The sequence below is a fragment of the Heterodontus francisci genome, chromosome 2 (genome assembly GCF_036365525.1).
Source record: "Heterodontus francisci isolate sHetFra1 chromosome 2, sHetFra1.hap1, whole genome shotgun sequence".
Classification (NCBI taxonomy): domain Eukaryota; kingdom Metazoa; phylum Chordata; class Chondrichthyes; order Heterodontiformes; family Heterodontidae; genus Heterodontus; species Heterodontus francisci.
This window is the reverse complement of record NC_090372.1, coordinates 15,144,871-15,159,277: the sequence shown is the minus strand read 5'-3', so window position 1 is coordinate 15,159,277 and position 14,407 is coordinate 15,144,871. Positions and strand designations below refer to the sequence as shown.

Below are 14,407 nucleotides of genomic sequence, written 5' to 3'. Positions count from 1 at the left end.
ATAGGTGCTTGATGACCAGCATGGACACGATGGGCCGAAGGGCCTGTTTTTGTGCTGTATAACTCTATGACTCTATGACTGTATGAGGATTGGAGTACCAATCAGGCACCCATACTGCAGCAGTACTCTGACGTTGACAGTTGCACTATAAATGCAGCATTCGTCTCTGTATGCTAATTACTTCTATATCACTCATTTCTTGACCAATATTCCAGAAATATTTTTATAAATTTCATTTGCTATTTGTCTGTCAGGCTGCATGTGATCTAAATCTCTTCTCGTTAACTGCATCCTTCTCAATCCCCATTCTTTTCCCTATGTCAGTGTCCATTGGCAATTTAAATGCTTAAAATAATTATCTGCATCCAGGTAATAGAAGTGTCTAAGAAGGAACAGGGTTCCAAACACTGACATCTTTGGTATTTCATCCATCATTTACCCCGCGAATCTCTTGTGAGTACGCTGTTCTTATTTTTGTTCAACAATTTCTCCAGTCCCATGCTCTATTCTGAACTCCCTTGAGGCTTTCAAAGTATCAAGCAAACTATATCATCGGGAGCTCCACCACTATTTTATTTATATCATCAAAGAATTCAAGAGATTTCTCTAAATCCATGCTGGCTTCTTCTTAGTAAACCATTGCTACGTAGGTTGGAGTTCAATCTAGAGAAGTGTGAGATAATGCATTTGGGGAGGGTTAATAAGGCAAGAGAATACACAATAAATGGTAGGATATTTAGATGTGTAGAGGAACAGGGGGACCTTGGAGTGTATGTCCACAGACTCCTGAAAGTGGCTGAACAGGCGGATAAGATGGTCAAGAAGACATACAGGATGCTTGCCTTTATTAGCTGAGGCATAGAATGTAAGAGCTGGGAGGTTCTGCTGGAACTGGATAAGACATTAGTTAGTCCACAGCTGGAGTACTGTGTGCAGTTCTGGTCACCACACTATAGGAAATATGTGATTGCACTAAAGAGGGTACAGAGGAGATTTATGAGGATGATGCTGGAACTGGAAAATTTTAGTTGTGAGGAAATACTGAATAGGCTAGGGTTGTTTTCTTTGGCTAAGAGGAGGCTGAGGGGAGACCTAATTGAAATGTATAAAATTATGAGGGGTCTAGATAGAGTGGCCCAATTTCCCTCAGTTGAGGGGTCCATAATGAGGGGGCATAGAGTTAGGGTAAGAGGTAGGAGATTTAGAGGGGATTCAAGGGGAAATCTTTTCACCTAGAGGGTGGTGGGGATTTGGAATTCACTGCCTGAAAGGGTGAGAGAGGCAGAAACCCTCATAACATTTAAAAAGTACTAGGATATGCACAAAGTGCTGTAACCTACAAGGCTACGGACCAAGAGCCGGAAAGTAGGATTAGCCTTAGCCTCCTTTTATCTCTCTACAACCCTTGCCTTTGTTTCACAACACAGCACAGATTTCACTCCTCTTCCTTTGTATAAGGGACTGCAATCTAGAGAATGAAATCTAATGATTTCTTTATTTCATTCTTTACTTTTCTGCTCTGATTTTTCTTAACACCTTTCATTATTGCATTCTAGGTATCGAAGATAGTTAAGAATGTGCTGCTGTAGCAGATGGAGCACAAATAGGGGACCAGGAAGGGCAGCAGGTAATTGGAGAGGCAGCAGAAGCAGAGTGCGAAGTTGGATTGTTAAGTAGCTCAAAAGATTGCAAGCTGGCAGCAGGCCTTCCAGTGCAGATAGTTGGTACGAGACTGAGGACATATATGAAGCTCTGGTCAGGGCAGATGAAGACTGGTGGTGGTTCCTTAGGAAATGAGATTTGAGGATTTGCATGCTGAAATATATAGAGTTGGAATGTAAGGTAAAAATGTGGTGGTGGAAGGGTAGAACTTCCGGTCGACAAAGTTCATGTACTAATGCTTAGCGTGCTCCTACTGAATTCCTGTCTCTGCTATTAATCTCCAGTCGGTAGCCTGTTTCTTTAAATGGGTTAGCGCCTGTGTAGCAGTAATGCACAGGAATGTAGTACGAATGTAGTACGAATGCATTAAACCTTTGTATGTTATCTTCAGAGATCAGAATTTCAATGCTGGAATGTTGAGGAATTTAGGGGATGTCGATAAGGAGATATATGAAAAGGTTCGAGTTGCTCACCTGGTGGCTTATTGAGTTTATTCAGTGAGCAGCTGAGCCATTCAAACTAAGAAAGTCCCATGTTTAATCCCCAGTCTGACCTTAATTGGTCAATATCAGATAGAGTAATGCCAAAGGTGCTACTATTGACCTGGGTTAATGAGAAATCATGGCAGTGTTCCCATTTGTCATTGCTATCAGAGACCCCCTACTGGAAATGTGTGGACTTCAACAATAGCAACATTTTGCACTGATATAGCAACTTAATGCAACAAAGAAAATACTATGAAATCTCACAAATGAAAATAGGCTGGCAAATTGTGCAAAAAGGGATTATGAAGGACGACCAAAAGCCTGGATTGAAAAGACAGGTTTGAGAGGCTTTTAAAGGAGGAGAGAACACGAGAGGCGGAGGGGCTTTGGGGCTGGAGTTCCAGAGAATGGCTACCAAGCAGCTGATGGCCCTGCCGCCAATGGAGAGAAAAGGTTAGAGGGACGGAGGTGAGGATAAGATCAGCTTTATTCCAGCAGTCAGCCTGCCAGCAGTCACTGACTGACAAGACTCCAACTTGAATTCCAGCCATTTGGATAAGGGAGCAGAGAGCATTCAGTGCCTTTGAAATTACACCCAAATAAGCAATCAACATCTTCAGGAGAAAAGGAGAGAAAGAAAACAATAGATATACAATATATTAAGCTGTTTTGTTACATTAGACAAAATATAGTGCCATGAATTTTTTTTCCAGTGAGCTGTATCTTTGTCAGCTTTCTATTCATTTACCTCAATGTTTTATTAATTTGCCTTGTCTTGTGCATTAGAACTCAAATTAAAAACAACTCACTGAAGGACAATGAATGCTGCACCAATGACTTTGATCAATGATCGTTCCTGGAATCTATTGGGTTCTCATCTCCTCATGACTGCTGCCTGGAAAAGCCTCCAGAATCTTTCAATATCCTGACTCAAGTTTCAGGATCATTGCCAAATTAAAATTTGTCAAAAACCATGGCTGACACAAATAAGAGGCTAACAGATTTATTCTTGGATGTTCTCTTTCAACTGTGGACAACCTTATCAAGACTTTTTTTGACAAAGGCTTGGGGCTGAAACAAAGAAAACTCTATGGGAGTGCTGAAGAGGTTGGAGTGTGCGATGGGTAGGGTTTTGTGGAGGGGGGGGGGGGGGTGGTGGGGGGGTAGTTGCCACACGAAGAGCAGCTAAAGGCAAGACTGACTGTGCAGGAGCTAGTTGGAGATGGCAGGTGACAGTCCCATCAACTTGGCCCTCTCCAAGCCGAGCAATAGTGCTCAAATAAAAGCAAAATACCGTGGATGCTGGAAATCTGAAATGAAGAGTCATAACCGACTCGAAACATTAACTCTATTTCTCTCTTCACCGATGCTGCCAGACCTGCTGAATATTTCCAGCACTCTTTTTATATTAGTAATAGTGCTGTCGGGGCAAAAACCACAAAGATGTTTTTTTTTTAAATGTCTGTGAACACCAGCTGATGTGCGGGATGGGGGAACAGTATTGCTGTCTGTGCTATCCTACAATTCTACTGAAGGGGCAACGTCCTTTAGGAAGAAGCGTTTGCCTTCAAACCCTCAATAGACTGTCATAAATCAAGGCATCACTGCATCCCTTGTGTGTGTGATCATGATAAAAATGATTAATGGCATTGGCTCCTCTCTCCCTCTCCAAACTATAAAAAGTTTGTTAATTACTTTTCCATCAAGACAGTGCCCTTTTAATATCCGTGAACTAATATGGAATAACCCACTCCTCTCCCTCACCCCTTCCTCAACACACACAGATTTTAGGGAAAGCTATTTTTGGATCTGAGGTTTTAAAAAAAAAAGTGGGCTGTTGTAGAGGGCAGGGTGACGTTTTAAAATATGACTGTTTTTTGATGTAATTCTCCCAGCAGCCTGGCAGGGGCGGCAAGCCTCAATCAGAGGGGGGGAGAGAACAAGGGGACAAAATCGCACCAAAGCAACTCAACTTTCGCAACAGGAGAAGATGAGTAAAATAGATAGGCGGGGATCAGCAGAAAGGCTTGTGTGTGTGTGGCAGCCGCACAAAGCTCCCTTCAAATGTTCATAAATGACAGAGGTGACATTTGGACCAGACTGAAATGCAATAGTGAACGATTAGCAAGCAGAGGACCAGAAAATGAAGACAAGGGATCGTCTTCCTCCCAGCCTAGCATGTGCACATATCAATACTAGAAGGCTGGCCTAATTGGTAACTTTATACCGGAAAAGCTATTCTGCCACGCAGCCCTATTTCCTTTCCAGAGGGAGGAAAAAACCCCGCCAGCTCGAAAATCCGTATTCCTTATCCCAATCTAAATAAACAGCAACTTCAGCCAGAGTGCAGAATCTTCAGGACAGTTTCTGCAACAGCACCGCCAGTTTTACACCGCGTTTTGCTCCCCCACTGTTAAAACAATCATATAATCATTTCAGAATTAATTTGTACTTTTCTAAATGTTTTTTTAAAGGTCGAGCCCGAATCGGAGAGTCGGGTTGTTTCATGCGACCAGTACTTTCTTGCTTGAAGGATTAGAAATGGGCCCGTTTGTTTAATAAAAAGTTGCATTTAAAAAGTTGAGTTGGAGTTTGCGAATTCTTTAACCTTTCGTAACAGAAACTCAGCTGACTGTGGGTTGCTAAAAAAAGACCCAGATTAAAGTTAATCATAGCTTCACCCACACAGTGACAACTATCTGACTCTATATATACTGACCTTCTCAGCACGGTTCTTTAAATCGAAGCAAGCCATTTTAGTATTTTTAAAAAAAAGGAATTATTAGTCTTTAAAATCTATTCACCCTGGGCGCTTCATCTATTTTTTTCTCATTCAGTAATAGATTTTCAAACTTAACTTACATAAAATTTATGAATACCGGGAAGGAAAGGGGGTAAATTTATTAGTGAATTCATATCAAATTTCTGTTTCTATTCTATCCAGTTTCTATTAGGCAAGTAACATTATTATATCAAAACGTTGCACTTTGTGGATCACCCCGCCCAGTAGTTTGTGTGTTTCAGCTATTACAGACAGCAGGGTCTGTCGCTTTTATAACTGTTTGGAATATAAGATGTGTAAAGTTAGCAAACCTTCGACTAGAGAAGACCGGGAGAGTTCCGCCTGATCTTCGGGAAAAGCGTCGATTAACCTCTTAAAAACCCTGGCCAGGTCGCTGTAGCTCCGGTGTAAATATAACACGTTCCTGTCTGACCACTCCGTCCTGATCTCGAAAAACTCTTCCTCCCTCCGGTTGATAATGAGCTTCCTGACTCCGTTCACCCAGCAATCCTTCACGAACATATTCACCAAAGAGGTCCCTTCAAACACAGCTGACGCCATGCTACATCAACCCAGCATGTTTGGAGGGAGAGGGAGACAGAGGCAACTTCTATTGTAGAGAGAGAGAGAGAGAGAATGGCGGGGGGATAAACCCCTGCAAGCCCCTGTTCTTTAATAGATCCCCAGTGCTGGTCTGGTGGGAGCACTGAGTGTCCAACACTCCGGAGATTGTCCAAATCAGGCACTGCTCCCGAAGACTTTCTGCAAAGAAAAAGCTCCTTGTTTCCCCTCGCTTCTCTCTCTCTCTCTGTCTCTGTCACACTCCTTTAATTCACTGTTAAGAATGGGAAGCCCTGTTCACGTCCAGCAACCCAGTCGAGCTGTCAACACTGCCCTGCCTGTCACAAGGTGCTGCTGTCGGTTGGAACAACGTCCAGCCCCTTTCAGATCTCTCTCCCCTCCCCGTCCCGAGTGCTTCAACTTTTCCTCCAGCACGTACTTCCAGGGAAGTGAGTTACCTTCCGCAGGATCCCTGACATCATTCCCAAGAATGTTCCCCTCCCTCCCTCCCCCAGCTTTCTCTTTCTCTTTATGAATGCTGTGCCTGTGCGGTTGCCAATCAGAACTAATGCACAATAAATGCAGCAAAGGGAATAACAATCCCCACAAAATATCCTGCAAATAAATCCAGGCTCCTGCTTTCTCCCGAAAGTGGACAACCCCCCCCCCCCCCCAGTCTTCGTCGCAACACCTCTTCATTCATTTCAACTGGAAACACCAAAAAAGCAGTTTTGGGAATGAATTGTTACTTGTTTATATCAGGTTACCCAGGTAACGCTCAGTCTTGAATCCGATGTAATCGTCCCGGGAGAAAGATTCTGTTATTTTCAAAACCTGAATCATTTTTCTGGAAGGTGGGAAATGTACACGTGGACCGATGTAAACAAACTGAAATCCAGAAGTGAATGATATCCTCCCGTCCGCCTTTTAAAAGCATTTTTTTTTTGTTGCAAATTTCTTAACCATAGAATTCCAGCTTAAAGGGATTCCCATTTCACACTGGGAATAATTCGAATAAAAAGAGTAGTCTGGAACCCTGGCGTATAAGGGAGAGAGAATTTAAAAAAATCTTTTCATGGGATGTAGGCGTCGCTGGCCAGGCCAGCATTTATTGTCCATCCCCAATTGCCATTGAGAAGGTGGTGGTGAGCTGCCTTCTTGAACCGCTGCAGTCCATGTGGGGTAGGTACACCCACAGTGCTGTTAGGGAGGACGTTCCAGGATTTTGACCCAGTGACAGTGAAGGAACGGCGATATAGTTCCAAGTCAGGATGCTGTGTGGCTTGGAGGGAAACTTGGAGGTGGTGGTGTTTCCATGCATTTGCTGCCCTTGTCCTTCCAGGTGGTCGAGGTCATGGGTTTGGAAGGTGTTGTCGAAGGAGCCATGGAGAGTTGCAGCAGTGCATCTTGTAGATGGTACACACTGCTGCCACTGTGCGTCGGTGGTGGAGAGAGTGAATGTTGAAGGTGGCGCCGATCAAGCGGGCTGCTCTGTCCTGGATGGTGTCGAGCTTCTTGAGTGTTGTTGAAGCCCCAAACAACAGGCAAGGGGAGAGTATTCCATCACACTCCTCCTGACTTGTGCCTTGTAGATGGTGGACTGGCTTTGGGGAGTCGGGGGTGGGTTACCCGCCACAGAATTCCTAGCCTCTGACCTGCACTTGTAGCCGTAGTTTATATATGGCTGGTCCGTTCGGTTTCTGGTCAATGGTGACCCCCAGGATGTTGATATCTTTAGTTGTGACATGGAGAGAGAAGTTATACTTGAATCCCTTTAAACAAGTTACATTATGAAATCAGCAGTTTTGGATGTTTTGGAAAAAGACAAAAGTAGGAGAGGAGATTTGTGTACACAACCCAATGATGGGGAATACCCATAATAGGCCAGTGAAGTAATTCTGACCGGGGTTACAGTGATATTGCTGGGTGGAAGAAAAATGACATTTTAAAATGGTTCCAATGAAAAAGATAAAGTATGTTTGTATTAAAGCCTTCAATTACCAGTTTCACACCCCTCCCCCATTCATTATTGGAAAGACAAACAGCAATTTAGAAAAGGTTAAAGTAATGGTTGAGTGTGGCCAATACTTCATTTTCTATCGCCTAGTACAGTTAAATATTTACTTCCACTTCACAGAGTCACAAAACAACCGGCAGTATAACTCTGGAATCTGACCTCAGAATTCATCAGGGTGAAACTCCAAGGGCAGGAGGCCTCCACGTGGAATGACATGGCGTGTAATTCCAGTGTGATATCAAGGTACTTTTTGTAAAAAAAAAAGCTCCGAGGTTTCACTGGACCTTTTAGGTATTTTACAAACTGAGGCATTACCCATAATCTGAAAACATTGAAAAGAAAAACTGGCTGGAAACGGAAATTTGAATTAGAATTGCTTGCATATGAGTACAGGACGCTAGCTGGTGTGTTTGTACACAAGTACAGGACGCTAGCTGGTGTGTTTGTGCACAAGTACAGAACTCTCTCCGGTGTGTTTGTAGATGAGTACAAAACTCTAGCTGGTGTGTTTGTACACAAGTACAGGACGCTAGCTGGTGTGTTTGTGCATGAGTACAGAACTCTCTCCGGTGTGTTTGTACACAAGTACAGGATGCTAGCTGGTGTGTTTGTACACAAGTACAGAACTCTCTCCGGTGTGTTTGTAGATGAGTACAGAACTCTAGCTGGTGTGTTTGTACACAAGTACAGGAAGCTAGCTGGTGTGTTTGTACACAAGTACAGAACTCTCTCCGGTGTGTTTGTACACAAGTACAGAACTCTCTCCGGTGTGTTTGTAGATGAGTACAGAACTCTAGCTGGTGTGTTTGTACACAAGTACAGGATGCTAGCTGGTGTGTTTGTACACGAGTACAGGGCGCTAGCTGGTGTGTTTGTACACGAGTACAGAACTCTAGCTGGTGTGTTTGTGCATGAGTACAGAACTCTCTCCGGTGTGTTTGTACACAAGTACAGGATGCTAGCTGGTGTGTTTGTACACAAGTACAGAACTCTCTCCGGTGTGTTTGTAGATGAGTACAAAACTCTAGCTGGTGTGTTTGTACACAAGTACAGGACGCTAGCTGGTGTGTTTGTGCATGAGTACAGAACTCTCTCCGGTGTGTTTGTACACAAGTACAGGATGCTAGCTGGTGTGTTTGTACACAAGTACAGAACTCTCTCCGGTGTGTTTGTAGATGAGTACAGAACTCTAGCTGGTGTGTTTGTACACAAGTACAGGAAGCTAGCTGGTGTGTTTGTACACAAGTACAGAACTCTCTCCGGTGTGTTTGTACACAAGTACAGAACTCTCTCCGGTGTGTTTGTAGATGAGTACAGAACTCTAGCTGGTGTGTTTGTACACAAGTACAGGATGCTAGCTGGTGTGTTTGTACACGAGTACAGGGCGCTAGCTGGTGTGTTTGTACACGAGTACAGAACTCTAGCTGGTGTGTTTGTGCATGAGTACAGAACTCTAGCTGGTGTGTTTGTACACAAGTACAGAACTCTCACCGGTGTATTTGTACACAAGTACAGAATTCTAGCTGGTGTGTTTGTGCATGAGTACAGAACTCTCTCCGGTGTGTTTGTACATGAGTACAGAACTCTAGCTGGTGTGTTTGTACACAAGTACAGAACTCTAGCTGGTGTGTTTGTACACAAGTACAGAACTCTCTCTGGTGTGTTTGTACACAAGTACAGAATTCTAGCTGGTGTGTTTGTACACAAGTACAGAACTCTCTCCGGTGTGTTTGTACACAAGTACAGAATTCTAGCTGGTGTGTTTGTACACAAGTACAGAACTCTCTCCGGTGTGTTTGTACACAAGTACAGAATTCTAGCTGGTGTGTTTGTACATGAGTACAGAACTCTCTCCGGTGTGTTTGTACACAAGTACAGAATTCTAGCTGGTGTGTTTGTACACAAGTACAGAACTCTCTCCGGTGTGTTTGTACACAAGTACAGAATTCTAGCTGGTGTGTTTGTACACAAGTACAGAACTCTCTCCGGTGTGTTTGTACACAAGTACAGAACTCTCTCCGGTGTGTTTGTACACAAGTACAGAATTCTAGCTGGTGTGTTTGTACATGAGTACAGAACTCTCTCCGGTGTGTTTGTACACAAGTACAGAATTCTAGCTGGTGTGTTTGTACACAAGTACAGAACTCTCTCCGGTGTGTTTGTACACAAGTACAGAATTCTAGCTGGTGTGTTTGTACACAAGTACAGAACTCTCTCCGGTGTGTTTGTACACAAGTACAGAACTCTCTCCGGTGTGTTTGTACATGAGTACAGAACTCTAGCTGGTGTGTTTGTACATGAGTACAGAACTCTAGCTGGTGTGTTTGTGCATGAGTACAGAACTCTAGCTGGTGTGTTTGTACATGAGTACAGAACTCTAGCTGGTGTGTTTGTACACAAGTACAGAACTCTCTCCGGTGTGTTTGTACATGAGTACAGAACTCTCTCCGGTGTGTTTGTACATGAGTACAGAACTCTAGCTGGTGTGTTTGTACATGAGTACAGAACTCTAGCTGGTGTGTTTGTACATGAGTACAGAACTCTAGCTGGTGTGTTTGTACACAAGTACAGAACTCTCTCCGGTGTGTTTGTACATGAGTACAGAACTCTCTCCGGTGTGTTTGTACATGAGTACAGAACTCTAGCTGGTGTGTTTGTACATGAGTACAGAACTCTAGCTGGTGTGTTTGTACACAAGTACAGAACTCTCTCCGGTGTGTTTGTACATGAGTACAGAACTCTAGCTGGTCTGTTTGTACATAAGTACAGAACTCTGGCCTGTTTGCCTGAATATAAATCCAGCTGGTTATCAAGTGCAATTTCTAGCTACCAGTACAGCATTATAACCACAGCTTTAAATGGATGAAACTGGCCACAGAGAGCACAGATAGAAGTGATATCCACAGTCTCCAATAATTAAACATGTTAGTGCTTAAAATTATGTAAACAAGCCAGTTATCTTTAGAATCCAACCAAATCTAAACAGTATCACCCACTAAATGATATACAGACTGTAACAGCCCAGATAACAATCTGCTGGGTAAGCCAGAGTCTGCAAATCCCTCTTGCAAGTAATGACAGCAAGGGCTGTAATATTGTGGAAGGTGCGTCTCATCGTGTTCCTTTGCCTTTCAACCTAGCTTCCCCTAGTCATGCCAATGGAGAACTTTTCTCACCAATTGTGTTTCTCATGACTGCTGTTGCTGAATCCACCAGGATCAAAGAGAAATGAGCTTGAAATTACACTCACATTGTAGTTGGATTCAGGGTCATATGCGAGCAAATTGAAAATTTGACGCCTTCCTTCTAAACCCTTCTCCCATGCCCGCTGATGCATGAATTTCTGGGATGGAGGTGGTGTCAGGGGCATGGACTGCAGAAATGGAGGTTTTTTTTTACTGTAAAAATGGTGCATTCTCATTAATTTAATACTTTTTTAACTTCACAATTGATAGATTTTAAAATTAAAATGATAGGAAAAATCAATGGCATTTGGGTTTATTCTAATCCAGTAGACAAACAAGACCACTGCTTCCCTAAAAGCTATCTGAACAGCCACCTTCCCATTTACAGTGGCTAACCTGTTCCTTCCATGCTACCCCCCTCCATTTCACAGAGGCACTTTCCCCATCCAAGCCTCTGGTTCACAGGAACAATCTCTACTCTGCCCTTTGCCAACCACCCCACCACCCACCACCACAGTTCACAGGGACGCTTCACTCCCTGTAGCGTCCCAGTTTACACAGGCGCCCTTCCCCCTTCTGAACGCTCCTAGTGCAGAAGCTCACTTCCTCCTTGATCTCTCTGCCAGTCCCAGCTACACCTCCTACCCTAATGATCTTGTTTCACTCTGAGAGCAGACTCTGTGCTGTGGGTGGAAATTCCAATCCTATGACAAGACCAGAAATTCCCACTTGCAGCCACAGTGAACAGGTATGTACTGGTGTGACGATCAGCAGTGAGAAGATCATTAAGGAATGATGGGACAGTGACTTCCTGGCCAGATTCCTTTGAACAGCAAATCAGCTGTTGCTTCAGGAGATTACCACATTGTACAGGGTGCATGTCAGGCTCCATTTCTGTCTGGATCCCTGCCATCATACAATGCAGTAAGTTGTCATTAATTGCTACCAGAACATTCTTTAAGCTAGTTTGCTTCCATATGGTTCTTAGATATATGGAAATCATTTTTAGTTTGTCATGCAATTACCTGCATTTTGAATCTTGCTCCCCAATCCCCTCCCCCAACACTAAGCTAACAGTTATATTTTTCAACATTTAATAGATCTGCCATTTTCTAATCACACTTTCGGCTCACTTGTTCTTTTTCTTGACTCTGTTGCCAGAGCCAGGAATACTGTCCAGACCTGGTGGGAAACATGCCACTGGCTAGACTACAAAGAACAAAGAACAAAGAAAATTACAGCACAGGAACAGGCCCTTCGGCCCTCCAAGCCTGCGCCGATCCAGATCCTCTATCTAAACATGTCGCCTATTTTCTAAGGCTCTGTATCTCTTTGCTTCCTGCCCATTCATGTATCTGTCTAGATACATCTTAAAAGACGCTATCGTGCCCGCGTCTACCACCTCCGCTGGCAGGACTAAGCAGGATACCAGCTACAGTGAATTCCAGAGACAGAAAGGTTAATCAAGAAAGGCCCTCGCCAGGTAAATACAGAGTTTACAAGAAATAGAAAACTTCAAAATGAACAAGGCTTGAATCTACTGACTGCTTTTCGGAAGAAAAAAGAACAAAGCATCAGATGATTGACCTCTAAGGAAAAGTTAGGGCAACTGTTCTGTTTTAGGCTTAAGAGGTATTGTAAGTAGCTTCCAAAAGGTAAACCCAGACTATTACTTTAAAGTAAACCATGACAGCAGGATGAAGGGGTATAGGCTCAAATTGGTGTTCCAAAATTAATTTGGAGGCAAAATCCTTACAGGCTTAAAAGAGCTATTTGAACAAGTGAGCTAAGATGGTCTGAATGGCCTTCCTAACCTGTGTTCATGTTGTAAGCTTGTGAAGTTGGCACAGTGACGCATGCATTATTGAAAATAACACTGCATAATACCAGTATTTGAGTCTGAATAGACATAGGCTAGAAGAATGGGCCCTACAAACACACACATTCAACACAAACTACACAGAATAGATATTAATCTGAGATGAAACACTTTAGTCTTCTGTACATTTAGATCGTAGGGATAGGTATACAAAATATCTATCCTCAAAAAGATTCCGTCCTGACTAAGGTCAGTATGAACCAAGGCAGTTCCTCGTGAGACCAGAGGTTTGAAAACATTGGGGCAATTTTTCACGATTACCTTGTTTAAGTCACGTAACAATCTGGGACAATTTGAACACAGATCCAACTAATTCACTACCTCAGGAATGATCTTCAAACTCTAAAGGAATATAATTTCCTCATTAGCTTTTACAATACAGCCACATATGCTGTATGAGACCTGAACCCAAACACTGAACACGGACAACATGGTGTGTATGAGACAAAGGTGCCTTGCCAATTCTTTCACGTGTGGCATTTTCTACTGCAATCAGGATATTGGTAGAATCATATATAGGAACAGTAGGCCATTCAGCCCCTTGAGCCAGATGGAACGCTTCAGTCTTCAGTACATTTACATCATGGATATAAGTTGGCAAACTACTTAGCCTCAAATAGATTCCCTCCAGTCTTTAAGTAAAGATCCATTCTATTGGATCATGGCAGATATGTGCCTCAGCTCCATTCTCCTACCTTTGCTCCATATCTCTCCATATCCTCACTTAACAAAAATCTATTGATTTCAGGCTTTCACTTTCAATTGTCTCAGCTACCACAGCCTTTTGTGTTGGGTGGGAGGTGGGAGAACTCCAAATTTCCACTACTTTTCATCTACACTCCTGAATGGCCTAGTTCTAATGTTAAAATGATGGCCACTTGTTCTGGATTCCCCCATCAAAGGAAAAAGTTTCTCTCTATCTACCCTATGGAATCTGCTTATCGTTTTAAGCACCTTGATCAGATCACCAGCAACCACCAACAACCCCCCCCCCCAACCGTCCCCCCCCCCATCCACGCACTACAACCGTCCAAATTTAAGGAAGCACAAGGGAGGCTCAAGCATCCTGACCTCAAAATGTAACCCTTCTGATGACTATCCGTGTGATATCAAGAAACGACTGAAGGCACTGGATACTGCAAAGGCTATGGGCTCTGACAATATTCCAGCAATAGTACTGAAGATCTGTGCTCCAGAACTTGCCGTGCCCCCAGCCAAGCTGTTCCAGTATAGCTACAACACTGGCATCTAGCCTGCAATGTGGAAAATTGCCCAGGTATGTCCTGTACACAAAAAGCAGGACAAGTCCAACCCGGCCAATTACCACCCCATCAGCCTACTCTCAATCATCAGTAAAGTAATGGAAGGTGTCATCAACAGTGCCATCAAGCAGCACTTGCTTAGCTCAGTGACGCTCAGTTTGGGTTCCGCCAGGGCCACTCAGCTCCTGACCTCATTACAACCTTGTTTCAAACATGGACAAAAGAGCTGAACTCAAGAGGTGAGGTGTGAGTGACTGCCCTTGACATCAAGGCAGCATTTGACCACGTATGGCATCAAGGAGCCCCAGCAAAACTGAGGTCAGTGGGAATCAGGGGGAAAACCCTCCGCTGGCTGGAGTCATACCTAGCGCAAAGGAAGATGGTTGTGGTTATTGGAGGTCAATCATCTGAGCTCCAGGACATCACTGCAGGAGTTCCTCAGGGTAGTGTCCTAGGCCCAACCATCTTCAGCTGCTTCATCAATGACCTTCCTTCAATCATAAGGTCAGAAGTGGGGATGTTCGCTGATGATTGCACAATGTTCAGCACCATTTGTGACTCCTCAGATACTGAA

General features: G+C 43.6%; 1 protein-coding gene across 1 annotated transcript in view; it reads right to left on the bottom strand.

The window, feature by feature from the left end:
* The window catches only part of pxdc1b (PX domain containing 1b), a 61,896-nt gene extending 55,996 nt beyond the window's left edge, over window positions 1–5,900 (bottom strand). Inside the window, exon 1 of the mRNA XM_068049953.1 lies at window positions 5,241–5,900. Coding sequence (XP_067906054.1) covers window positions 5,241–5,490 — 250 coding nt within the window. The 5' untranslated portion in view covers window positions 5,491–5,900. The remainder of the gene's footprint in view (window positions 1–5,240) is intronic.
* Between the last annotated feature and the right edge of the window lie 8,507 nt (window positions 5,901–14,407).